The sequence below is a fragment of the Colletotrichum gloeosporioides genome (assembly GCF_011800055.1).
Source record: "Colletotrichum gloeosporioides strain Lc1 chromosome Unknown consensus_48, whole genome shotgun sequence".
Classification (NCBI taxonomy): Eukaryota; Fungi; Ascomycota; class Sordariomycetes; order Glomerellales; family Glomerellaceae; genus Colletotrichum; species Colletotrichum gloeosporioides.
Window position 1 is genome coordinate 244,603 of NW_025544693.1, and position 12,543 is coordinate 257,145.

Sequence of the window (12,543 nt, forward strand, 5' to 3'; positions counted from 1 at the left end):
CCCAAGTTGCCCTCCTTCTTCGACATCGTTCTCCTAGTCGGCGCCATCCTTCAATCCAAACCTAATCTCGAGGCCTCTCCCCTCGGCGGTCTCGTCTCCGGTACTGTTCCGCGAGGGCTCTTAGTCTTTTGCGATATAAAGCACCCCATCATCCCGTCGCCTCACTCGAAGTACGGAACCGTAGTAGAAGAAGAGCTTCCGGTAGTTCTGGAAATTTCCTCTCGTGAGAGCAGCCTGCCAGGCTGTGATATCCCACTGGCAGGTGCGTAAACCCCAACTCAACTCGAGCTTGATGGCCAAAAAGTCCATGGTCAGACTCGACTTTCCAATTTGTATATGAAGTATTTCTTGCGTGGGTGCTTCCGAGCCCGGATAGGACTCAAAGTGCCAAATCTGACCATTCTCCTCGTCATGGACTAGCCGGTAATTCGCGATACGGCCAATGGCGGTGAACCAATGCTGGATATCTCCCAATTCTGGATCAAAGGCCAGTGAAAATCGCCGTTTCCCATGAAGGCCCGCACTAGGGATGATCTCGATGTTGTGCGTGTACTGAGGGTGCGGAGAAGAGGGAAGAGGTCTCGGAGCGATTCCTCCCGGCCGGGAGTATTCTTTGTCACCGCTTTGACATAGCGGGATACCGATAGAGACAAGCTTGCCATTAAGGGCTTCGATCGCACAGTTGATTAGCATGTATGGGTGACGGTGGGAGTCTGACTCCGACATCACGATGGGCGCTGATAGGAAGAGCGAGTGTCGGGGAGTTAATTGCATAAGCGATCCGTCAACGGCTGGATTTTCGTCTTTGAGGAGGACGCGTTTACAGCCGGCGAATTCGTCTGGCGATTCTGCCCACAAACCTCCTTTGATTGTACTAGGCTGCCAACTGCCGAGAGCCCAGGCAAATACTGACTGGTCTTTTGGATGCCTGCTGACGACGTTCTGCTGCAGCTTTCTGAAGGCGTTCTGATCAGGGTATGATACCGGAACACTCGCATCGAGGATTCCCAATAGCGAGTATGCCTTATCTTCGGGCTCCCGTGTTCTTCGTCCAGCTGCCCAGCTCATTTTCTGAGCAACGGTGTGACGAGAGTGTATCTCGGGCCATAGATATGACAAGACAGTGAGTGGAAGCCGCATGCTGTTCGCGAGGCGACATAGGACGCGGTCCTCCGGGTCTTCTCGAGATTCTTGCGTTGTCATCTTTGTGATCTGTCCTATAAATAATCGTTCTCCGCCGTAGACTTGGATGCATGTGGACGCCAGCAGATTCTGAAGTAACCAGCTTTCAGTGAAACACGGATGGCAAGATTGGTCCCACACATTCTAAATGCCCAGGCCGCGAAGCCACACGCAGCAGAACCTGGCTCCCTGGTAGTACTTGAACATGGACTCAACAGAACGACTAATCTCGTCCTGTGTCTGGCCCATGCAATGTGGATCAAGCCAGGCGTAACTAATACAATGCTCTTTTGCCACGTATGTTATGAAGTCGAGTCTCAAGGTCTCGATATCTTCTTCGGTGTCTTCTTCGTGGCTGTGTGAGAGAGTGATGTATTCCGGCGGGTCCTCATTAAAGGTATGACAAGTATTGGTATCAATATTCCAGAGTATGATCGGAACGGCGGAACCAAAGTGTGGATAAGTTGGCGGAGACGACGCGTGCAGTATTAGCGAGGGCGAATCGGGAGCAGAGGCGGAAGAGGATGGTAACGGAGGTGATGGCAACAGCGATGACGATGAGGAAGCCATGATGAGGTAACGAAGAGGGCAAAGCCAGAACGGCTAGAGCCTGGTGAGAAGCAGCGGGAATGAAGTTGAAAACTGTTGGCTGAGCGACTGTATGTTGAGCGATTGTGGTGATGATGCAACGATTGCAATACCGTGACTGACGTCCGCAATGGATGTCAATGGTGATGTTGGATGCTTGGGTGACGTTGCGGAAATGTGCGAGAATTTTTGATAAAGAAGCGGTTGCTCCTGATCCATGACAGTCGCTGTTGCCTACAACTCAAGCTGGCAAGTCGAGAAGCAGCCGTCTTCGTTCCTTCTGATCAAGCATTGAGGCCCAAAGTTTGGAAGGTGGGCGCTAAGCTCCTCCGACTAACACCGTCAGTCAACGACGTGGCAACGGCAGCTACAACCCACACAAGAGAACATCAACGAGGTTGCATGTTAACAGACATCAGAAAAAAACCAAGGAATTAACAGCGCTGCGTAGATACTCGTAACAGTGTATTGTGCTCCCACGACGCCATTGCTATGTCCGCAAAGCCCTCAAACTCCCAAGATGCCCAACCCAAAAGCCATCCCTCGTCTTGTTGACCATGGCATGATCTCGTGAGCACCAGCCGGCGAGCCGGACTGGCTGAAATGTAATTATCCATAAAACATGCGTAACAATGCAGAGTCCTCTCTTGCTCTGGGCGTGCCAGAACTTCTGTCTTTCAGTGACGTCTTTTCTTTGATTCGTCAATCTCCTCTCCCATCTCCATGGGGTTGGTCGGGTCAATGTAAGCCGACAGTCTGGTGTCGCCCCAGCGAGCTCCGACAGTAACCCAAACACCTTTGATAGGGGTGTTGCCCATGACCGTCTCGCGGTGGCCGCCCCAGCGCAGACGGTGCTCGCGGTCCATGGCGCTGTTGCCCAAGCCACCGTTGGTCGTCCACTCCTTGACGGCGTTCTTGATGAACTCAATCTTCCGACGGAAGTCGTTGGCGGCCGGAATTCCCTGGAGTTCAACGGGAATTTCGGGTCGGCGGCGGGAGGTGGTGGTAGGGCGAGTAGCCCGACTTGATGAAGGCTTCGTCTGGAAATTGAGTAGCGTTTGCAGAGGATATGACAGCATAGCCCTTTCATCAAGCGCGGCAGCTCCCAGACTGCCAGTGGTTGCCAGATTATGAGCCGCATCCATAGGGAGATGCCAGAAGTGGCACCATGTTCCAGCAGCGTTTAGAACAATCTTGGTATGGTCAGGAAAGTTGAACTGCAGTTTGTTAGTCTAGTCAGGTCATCGAAACACGGTAGGAAACTAACCTGAAGATGCCCGTCGCCAAAGACCCAGCAACCAACATCACCAAAGCGTTGGTAGAAGGTAACCAAGTCCGACGGCTGAGAGTTGTTGACAGTGAACTCGGAGGAGCGAATGGGCGTCTCCTCGGCAGGGACTGCCTCATCTCTGCCATAAGCAATCATGTAGTTTGCAAACTTCTTCCACAGGATGACTCTCTCCCTCTTGCGGTGCTCATAAACATCCCTTCCGGGGTTCAGCTTGCCAGGGGTACCGTCCTCATAAACCGGTACGCGGAACTGCTTCGAGGAAACCGAAACTCGAGCCAAGCCCGTTTCGCCGTTGTTCTCGTAGAAGTGAATGTCCTGTCCAGGCGGCAAAGGCTGATGTCTCTCAGGGTATGTCTCGTCATGCCGTCGCTCGATATGCCTCTCGGCATCACGGACGAGCATGCACGCCGAGGGAAGTGTGAGGGTCTTGCTGCTCTCAGTAGTGGGGATATCGCGCAGGATGCAGCCAACGCCACCGTCGTTCAGGATGTAGCCAAGGCCGAACTTGTTCGTGTAATCTACCCACTTCACAACAACGTTGGGGTGAGGGGGGGTGACGTCCTTGGACGAGATAATCGCCATCGTGCGAGCGTTCAAAGCACGCTCCAACTCGCCCTGAAGTCGACGAAGACGCTCCAACACAACATCCGGTTTTGAGCTAGCCACCGGCTCTGGGCGTTCTGATGGGCTGAAGAGCGAAGCCATTTCCGTCTTATCGGATGAGATCTTCAAGTTCTCCATCAGACCAGTCATTGTGACGGTCGGCTGGCTGGAGGACTGCGGCACCATAGCCTGACTAGGGAGGGCGCTTGTGGACTGGCTCGTCGGTAGCGGCGTCCGTCGACTGGCAGTCGCCTTTCTCAATGGCGCCTCAGACATTTGGTTTGTCCTTTGAGGTTCCGGCGCGGATTGTTGTCTGACGGATCTCGGCCGCACAGGTTCAGCAGGCTGTGAAGACGCTTCTGGTGGAGGTCGTGATCGGGTGCTGCTAGCCATAGCCGGAGGCCGGTTTTGTGCTCTTTGCTGAGCAGCAAAGCTCTGAGGAGGCTGGCGCAGCAAGCCGGATGGTGCAGTCTGCGAAGCAGCAAGCTGCTGTTGCTCTCTCGTGCTCTCGGAGCGGGAAGATGACGAAGCAGCGAGTGCGCGTGCTTGACGCCTCTCGCTCGCCTGTCGCTTCTCGGCCAGCCAGTCATCGAACGGTCTGTAGACAACATCCTCACCAAGGGGAATCATTGGCGTCAAGCCAGACTTCTCCTCGGCCGCCATCTCTTTCCAGGTTTGGGTGTGAACCACCTGCACGGGTGTCCAAGGTCCAACTCCACATTCTCTGCACATGTCTTCATGGTTTCTTTGGGTGATTGCCTGCAGGTTGGAGCTCATGCGGGTCGCGTAGAATTCCGAGCCATCGGGTGGCAGTGTCAGTAGTCTGGTGGTCATGTCCTCTTCCACAGGCATGTAGCCACAGGTGAAGAATGGGTGTTGAACAATGATGTCAGGGTCGGGTCTCATATCAGCGTCCTCGAGCATCGTAGCAACGCAGTCCTTGGCCTCTTGGCTGATGAACTTGGACGAAGTTTCTGGGTTCGGCCATTCGTAGTCGCGTTCTCTCGCGCGGCGGTAGATTTCCTCGGTGCTCGTGGACTGGAAAGGCGGCTTGGATGTCAACATGGCGAACCTGTATCTGTCAGCACTTTTCCACGCAGATCATCGTCGGCAAGACTAACATGATGATACCCAGACTCCAAATGTCAACCATGTGGTCATGTCCCTTCTTTCCCTTCTGGAGAATCTCGGGGGCAATGTAGTTGGGTGTGCCGCACAAAGTGGTCCTTCTTATGGTTTGCATGTCCCGGCCAGTAACCAGCAACGCAGCCAATCCAAAGTCTCCGACCTTAGCATTCATTCTGTGGTCCAAGAAGATGTTTCCCATCTTCAAATCGCGGTGAATGATTCCCTTCCCGTGCATGTACTTAATGGCGCCAGCGACTTGAACAGAGTAGAAACGGACTTCGGGCTCGGTCAGACCCTTGCGCTTCTTGACCATGTCCATGAGAGAGCCATTGGTGCAGAGCTCGAGGACCAAGTACATGCAGTCGTGGAAAGAGAATGCCCTGAAGAATTGAACAATGTTCTTCTGGTTCATCTTGGAGTGAATCTGAAGCTCAGTTTGGAACTGCGCAAGACGTTAGAACTCAAAGTTAAATTACCGCGCGACATGCTGCTGACCTTCTGCATCATCTTGGAGGGCATCTGGCTCCTGACAATCTTCAAGGCATACTTCTTGCGCTCCGGCATGAGATATCCCTGGTAGCACACGGCGAAACCGCCCTTGCCGAGCATCCTGCCAACCTGGTAGACGGCGCCATTGGGACGGTCTGAGCTCGGAGGCTCGTCGACAGCGGCGGGGGGTTGCGGCGGCGGCTCCTTGTCCTTGGCCGCCTTGAGCTGGGCGACTGGCTTCGTCGTCTTCATTTCGATCGCCTTTGGCATACGTTGAGCGTTAGCGTCCCTAGGCGACAAGGCCTCCAAATCGACGCCCCCTTTAGCCACCAGTCTATGGGCCATGGCTGTGGCCGCGCGCGTCTCGTGTGTCGATGCGGTCTCGAGAGAGATGCGAGCTCTCGGGAGCAAGAGAAGTTGTTATGCGAGGATCAGGATCGTCCCTGGGTGATGGAGAGGAGGGACCTGAGAATGGCACGATCGTCAGCACATTGGAGGAGGCGAGCGAAAACCGCTAGTGGGAAAAGTGCAAAGAAAGACGGACTGAAGTTGCGGAAAGAAGAGTGAAGAGTGTGACCCGGGCACCTTCCGCTGACCGCAACAAGTGCAGGAGCCGAAACAAAACGAAGGGCAGGTAGGTAGCAACGAAATGAAGGGGGGACGCAAAACACTTACAAGTTTCGCAGCAGCGAGTACATGTGCGAATGGGGGGGAAAATGCTGAACAAACAGTTCCCGGCAGTCAAAGACCAAAACGAAGCAATTGAAATGCCAAATGAAGGCAGACCGGCGTAGCAACTCACACACGGATCAGAGGTGTCGGGATGATGCGCCGTTGAGACGAACGGTAAACTTTTGGGTGTGGAGTGAAAGGACCGGGTTCAGTTGTTGGTGTGTTACTGTCGCTGTTGACCTTCTTCTCGCGTACCGTTGCCCTGGAAACTGCAAGCTTGGAGCGCTAACGTCTGCTCTGGGAGCCACTCAAAGTGCCCGCTGCTGCCCCACAACCGCCTGTTTTCGTCCTTAGGTAAGCAGACAGGGGACTCCTTCCGCATTCAGCAACAAATGCTCCCCAGCGTGACTCGGCTTCGAAGTGCATTCAGTGAGCAACACGGCCATTAGGTCTCTTCTGCAAAATAGGAAGGCCGGCGACTAAGTAGATGGGATCAATGCTAAGGTCTGGTGAACTTTGGACAGTTTCATCGGCGAAACTTGGCCAAAGGCTCCGGACCCCTACCTTACCGACAGCTTCCAAATTCCAAGGTCTCACTCCGGCTAGCTAGCCGGGGGTGCCCGTACTCGAATCGGCTCCGAAGGGTCAAATAAAGCGGAACATCAAATGAGCGGGTTCCGAATATTTCCCCCACGGAAGGCTCCAGCTCCCGCAGCGACGTCAGCTGCCTAATTGACAATCCCGAAGACCCCGATTTCCTTGACACTGTACATATTTGCAACTACGAAACCTCAATTGCCTTGCCTGTGAGGTCTACCAGCGCTTGCGACCCAATTGACGAGAACACGCTCCGGCCAAGCCCGGGCCAAGACATAGCCGTAGCACGGAGCTCACGGAGCTCGCTCCTCCAACCAACGAACCCCTCCGATCGGCGCGTGAGAACCACCCCACCATGGTGCCACTGCCTCTCTTCAAGATTGCTGCCCTCTTCGTGAGGCATGTGTCCAAGTACGGCGCAGTAAGTTCAACCTTCTCTTCCGTTATCCTACTTCCTCAGTGTGACTAACACCATCCGTCTGCAGAACCGCATCAAGGCACAAGCCCACGACCACCCCAAGTTCCGCGCCTTCGCCGCCCGCTATGGCCAGTCGATACACCAGCTCAACATGCGCCTCTCCGTCGCGCTCCTCCGTAACGTCGAGGCCGAGATGAGAGCCAAGGAAAAAGCCGAAGCGCCCACCGTCAAGACGAAAGAGCAGGTCGAGAAGGAGGAAGAAGCCAAGGCGAAACAGGCGAAGCTCGAGGCCGGACACCCCGAGGCCGCCGCCAGGCGCAAGTCCTCTTCTTCGTCCAGCGGAGGATCAGAAAAGAAGCCGACGAGCGTGTGGCGCCGCAAGTTCAGGTCGCTCCCCGAGGCCAAGGCCGTCGACCTCTTCGCGGACGTGATTGGCGATGCGTTCATCCTGGGCGTGGCAAGTGCCATCATCATCTATGAGTACTGGAAGGCGTCGCAGAAGCCGGACCACAACGCGGAACGGATCAAGATGTTGGATGCCAAGCTGGAAGAGCTCACGCGCCGCGAGGAGGAACTGGCGCGCTCTGAAGAGGAGCGGCAGCAACGATACGAGGCGTTGGAGAAGGCGCTGCGGGAGCTGAGGGATCCCAAAACCAAGAAACCTCTGTTGCCCACTTTGCAATCACCACCGACGCCGACAGCAGCGTGAGGGATGAGATGAGACAACGGGCAATGCTGAAAGAGGGAGCGAAGGCGATTGATTATACGATACACCATGATACCATTGAGCGGGCTTTTGCTGTACTTGTACGGTGTTATATAGACTTTGGGCGGCATGTTTAAACGGAACCTCAACTCTTGGAAAAGGAACCTAAAGGCAAGAGCGGGCGGGGAGCTCTTGCTCTTTCCATCAATTATACTCACCTCATAGAAAGATGCCAATCACAATTCAAAAAAGCAATTACCACTTCAACTTTCAACCTTGAACTTCCCTTTTCTTGACAACCACTCAGCGCGAACAGTTGTTCAATCCGGCCAGCCATGTGGTGCTCCAATCTTCGAAGCCGCCCTGAATGGGCACCAGCCGTCCGGGCTCTCTCTGACAACGCCCTTCGCCTCAAAGGTAACATACCCTTCGTCCATGACAGATTGAGACTAACACCGCAACAGAGGCCAACATCAAATCGCACGACATCATCCTCCCCATCCCCGAGCAACGCCGCTCTCTCCGTCTCGTCCTCCTCTCACCAGCAGACCTCGATGGCCCGACCACAGAGCAGCGCGTCGAACGCCTCGCCAACCTCGAAGGCGGCAGCAACGCAGCCGTCATCTTCCTCTTGGACCCGCTGGGACAGAAGAAGGACCCAATGGAGGCGTTCATGAAGCTTCAAATCCAGTAAGCCATCAGACACATCCCATCACAGTCACAATCAACCTTATCACCACAATCACATCACAGCAGTATGCAGGAAACATCAACTAACACCGCCGAATAGGATGCTCGACAAGCACGACATACCTCTCATCCCCCTGGCCTCCGCCTCCGACCTACCCAACACCCTCGCCGCGCTCCGTTCCTCCGCACAACAACCCCTTCCCCAGCCGCAGCAGTGTACTCCCATCTCCCTCCTCCAGCACATGACCGCCGGCCGTCCCCTGACAGAGCACGCCGCCAACCTCCTCAGCGAACTCGGGCGCTCCCCAGCCGAAGTAGCCGCCCTCGCCGCCACCCCCCACGGGCGCGCGCGAATCCTCGATCTGCTGGGCGAAGCAGACGGCAAGCGGGTTCTCGACTTTCTCAAGATCGAGACCGACGCGCATTGAACGGAACCATCACGCCGGGATCGTGGGCAGGGGAGAGTGGGAAAGTGGGAAAGGGGGAGGCTTCGCGCAGGAAGAAATGCCAACTCGCTGGGTGGATGCGACGCTGGGTATTCGGATGGCATCTGTCTGGCCGCTGTCTGACGAGAATCTCCAGATCCTGGGGCGTTCACTGGCATGACGATAAGGGGGCTCGATGGCAGGAACGGGGAGGCTGTGTTCCGTGTTGCTCACCAGGGGGTTGAAAACTCGAGACTTGAGACGAGAGAGGGGGAGGGGGATCTCAACCCGCTTAGATGGTGGGGTTTGAAGGCTTTGACAGCCAGACAAGCCACCTCCGCCAACATAATCATTGAGCAGGGTCACAACCAAAAATCAGTAGAAGCAAAAAAGAGGCGTGCCCGTCACAACTACTAGTCGTTCGTGCCTCAGAAGACTAGTTGACACCGCGGAAAAAGTGTTTGGAAATACTGCCAGATTTCACCTGTCGCGTCTCATAACGTCAGATGAAAGCCCGGGATCAATGCTCAGATGGGCGGTCGCGAGTCTCTTGACAGTTTTGAACCGGACCAAAAGCCGTGCGTGGTGTCGCAACTGGTGTGGGTGTCCAGCGACAACATGAGGCACTTGCCGTCGGGGCGTGCAAAGAGCCGTCACAACCTCGTCCTTCCTTCGTCCAAGCCTGGCCTCTTCTCCTCACATCTCGGCTGTGCCTAAGAGCCGTGCTGATCAATCCCACCCTTCACTCTTCGCACCTCACCCTCCCCTACCCCGCGGCTTGCTATTCCCACCATGAATCTACTATTATTCCTCACTGACGACGACTGCAGATCAGAACAGACAGTAACGAGATTGAGGTGCAGCAGTGCGTGTTTGATCCCCCAAACGTTTAGAGTAGCCTGCAGAGAGTCAAAGTGCCAATCAAGCAGCGTCTTTATCGACAGTACAGTCTTGGCTATCTCTCAGGAGGGTCTCAAGTCCACGATTCGCGAGGTTTGGTCGCCAGTCTCATCCGACTCGTGATCTACGTCAGATTTATGGTTGTTTTTCGGTTCTTCTGCCCCGACTTTTTTTTTTATTCCTTCGCCTCGCCTCTCGCCTTCTCCGTGGATCACGAAGTGGCGTGGAAAAGCTCTAGAATGTCTTGCTCGCTGGCTGCTCCCTTCTCTGCGTTGTGAGTTTTGCTGCAGATAGACGCCTCCAAGTGGGGATGGCCTTGGTTCTCGGTTGACTGGGTTGGGTTCACCACGGAGGAGGACAGGGGTTGTGCGGTAATAGCAAGACAAAAAAATGACTGACACGAGCAACTGGCAGATGCACGTTGGTGACCTCAACACGGCACTTGGGAGCCGTGACCCGAGTCGTGCCGCAGAGGCCACATCCAGCACATGCAAGAGTCTTTGGTGAGTGACGAGGCACGTCTTGCAAGTGGAGACCCTGAACCGTTTAGACCAAGGGTGAGGGGCTGGACGATCCCATACTGTTGCCGCATTGTAGCCGGATCACACCCATATTACGTGATGGTCGTTGTGATATCGTCAAGAAAGCTTGCTCATGGATGAGAAGACGCTTGGTCCAGGTCGGATTCCGGATGGTATGCTTATCTGACAAACCAAACCTTCAGACGTATGATGGCCCCCAAAGTTTGGTGATATGAGCGCTGTTATGGAAATAGACTGTGTTTCTTGAATCGATAGTCTTGGTGAGGGAGAGGCAACCGCAAGAAGGTCAAGCGACCGAGGTTTTTGCCATCCACGTGCAAGCGATGGAACTTGCGATGGAACTTGCGATGTCGGTGAGCAATTCGGCCCATTGGATCCGGGCGCGCGGGGATATGGCGTTGCATGGCATGAGAAGATCTCGCAGCTCACTGCACGTCGGGCCACTCGCAACGGCCACGGCGCTGGGATGGAGCTATTTCTGGCGTGGAGCTCATGTGCCGAGAGTAATGGGTTGTGATTCCAGAAGGAATTGACCGCCTCGCGAGACCGAGCCGTCCATTGTCCAGCCTCCGTCGTTGAAAACCTGCGTGAATAGATTGCTGTGATATCTGCCCGGCGGTTGCAGTAGCACAAGTGACGACAAACCCCTCCGGGCAGATGCGCCGGCTGAGATGGTTGGCCAGAACCCCGGAGAGTGTGGGCCGCGGCCATGTGGACTGCTGAGAGGGGAGCCAATGGCGAAGAGCCGCGAGCCGCCCGCGAAAATAAAGTTGACCACACGCACTCTCAGGGCTCTCAGCGGCGATGTTCCCTCGCGTCTTTTTTTATTTTTAGGCCCATCCTGCAGCGTACCAATGCAGCCGGCGGATGTGCTGCAGTGTCGTTGATTCGGCAGGCGAGCATATTGCCAAATTGAACAAGAGTCAAATATGGCCTGAAAACCCGCCACTTGTCTGCCGAGGCGATCCAGATCTGAGCAGTTTTATTGCGGTCCATCCTTTCTGCGTGATCTTGGCCCGAGGGACTATCGATTTTTTGCGTCGCAACCTAACCCCGCCGTGACAGCGTTGAATCAGACAACCAGCGACGTGGTTGCTGGTAGTACGCATTGCGTGTGCAACCGTAAACCACCGTGCTCGACTCGAGTGCGGCAACTGCGCAAGAAGTGCATCCCCGGAGACGCGAGGTGATACAAGGATGCATGCCCGCGCTAGAGTCGTTGACACACAGAGAGCCTCTCTAGTCCAAACCTGGCGGCGAGAGGCTGATACTGCTGGTGGTCAAGGTGATGGGCAAGACGGCGGCAGCAACATAGGCAAATCCTCCCGCCTTCAACTAAGGAAAGGTAGCGTCAGCCTGGAACGATCGATTCGAGCTGTCAGCAGTGACATCCGGGCGCCTGCCACAGAAAGCTGACGGTGGTTGACGCCACAAAAACCAGCGACGCTTTGAAAACAACGGCTTTACATCCCAAATGGACCGTCTGAAAAGCAGCCATCGGAGGAATGGACCTTGACGAGTTGTTCATGTCGCAGACAGGGAGTGTGTGTCGGTGTGACCGCCAGACCGGACCAGACCAGAGTCGAGGACGATTGGTAGCGGAAGCAAAGCCGCCCCCTTTCGCCCCCATCTCGACGCTGATGATTAAGGTTCTGTCGACATGGGTTGCTTGGCAGATTCGATGGGCAATGTCACTGTCCCCTCGGCGGTCTGTTCGCGGACTGAAGTGCAGCGTTCATCCCCCATCGTCTGTTCGTCGGTCCGAGTCGAGAGTTGTGAGGAGAGCAGGGGCCTCGTTGCGTAACGTCGACGAAGTTGGGGGAGGGCAGGCGTTCATGCATCTGAAAGGTTTGCTGAATAAGAGAGTGTAGACACCACCGTTTTGCTCGGTTGTCATCCGCGGCGTCAGCTGTCCATGGTGAGGCTTCATTAGGTTCGCGGCGAGGCTACCGAGAATGGCAGCCAACTGACAGTAACTCGCTTCCACATGAGCATTCTGAGAGGCTGTTGAAGCTGTTCCTTCTTCGATATCGACTCATGCGTCTCCACCTGCACTCACGACTGCCGTGGTTGTCGTCACTCTGGTCACTGACAAGCTTGAGATGGCGTCCGCTGTGGGTCTTAAGATACAGAGTGCTCCCGCTCAAGAACAGCGGAACAGGGAAAAAAAGAAGGGGAAAATTCGATCCATGTCCAATAAGTCCCATGTGGTATGCCCAGCTTGGGAGCCAAACGGGGTCTGAATGGGACTCTCTTGGGGCAACGGGGGACAGGGGTCGTCCTCGGTAGCGGTCAACAGGACGACGACAGCG

At 55.1% G+C, this 12,543-nt stretch overlaps 5 protein-coding genes across 5 annotated transcripts; 2 read left to right on the plus strand and 3 right to left on the minus strand.

The window, feature by feature from the left end:
• Nucleotides 1-120: 120 nt before the first annotated feature.
• Nucleotides 121-1,203, minus strand: GCG54_00004081 (uncharacterized protein; the record flags this gene model as incomplete). Its single annotated transcript, XM_045404136.1, has 1 exon — nucleotides 121-1,203. The coding sequence occupies one exon, from the start codon at nucleotides 1,201-1,203 to the stop codon at nucleotides 121-123; it is 1,083 nt and encodes a 360-aa protein (XP_045263971.1).
• Nucleotides 1,204-1,326: 123 nt separating this feature from the next.
• Nucleotides 1,327-1,752, minus strand: GCG54_00004082 (uncharacterized protein; the record flags this gene model as incomplete). The annotated part of the gene is made up of 1 exon (XM_045404137.1): nucleotides 1,327-1,752. One exon carries the CDS (start codon nucleotides 1,750-1,752, stop codon nucleotides 1,327-1,329), a length of 426 nt encoding a protein of 141 aa, XP_045263972.1.
• Nucleotides 1,753-2,447: 695 nt separating this feature from the next.
• On the minus strand, nucleotides 2,448-5,626 carry GCG54_00004083 (Serine/threonine-protein kinase plo1; the record flags this gene model as incomplete). The annotated part of the gene is made up of 4 exons (XM_045404138.1): nucleotides 2,448-2,987; nucleotides 3,038-4,742; nucleotides 4,786-5,234; nucleotides 5,288-5,626. 4 exons carry the CDS (start codon nucleotides 5,624-5,626, stop codon nucleotides 2,448-2,450), a joined length of 3,033 nt encoding a protein of 1,010 aa, XP_045263973.1.
• Nucleotides 5,627-6,812: 1,186 nt separating this feature from the next.
• On the plus strand, nucleotides 6,813-7,677 carry GCG54_00004084 (uncharacterized protein; the record flags this gene model as incomplete). Its single annotated transcript, XM_045404139.1, has 2 exons — nucleotides 6,813-6,971; nucleotides 7,036-7,677. Coding segments are annotated over 2 exons (801 nt in total), but the record flags the coding sequence as incomplete, so codon positions are not given.
• Nucleotides 7,678-8,009: 332 nt separating this feature from the next.
• GCG54_00004085 (uncharacterized protein) lies at nucleotides 8,010-8,792 on the plus strand (the record flags this gene model as incomplete). The annotated part of the gene is made up of 3 exons (XM_045404140.1): nucleotides 8,010-8,091; nucleotides 8,139-8,364; nucleotides 8,465-8,792. The coding sequence occupies 3 exons, from the start codon at nucleotides 8,010-8,012 to the stop codon at nucleotides 8,790-8,792; spliced, it is 636 nt and encodes a 211-aa protein (XP_045263975.1).
• Between the last annotated feature and the right edge of the window lie 3,751 nt (nucleotides 8,793-12,543).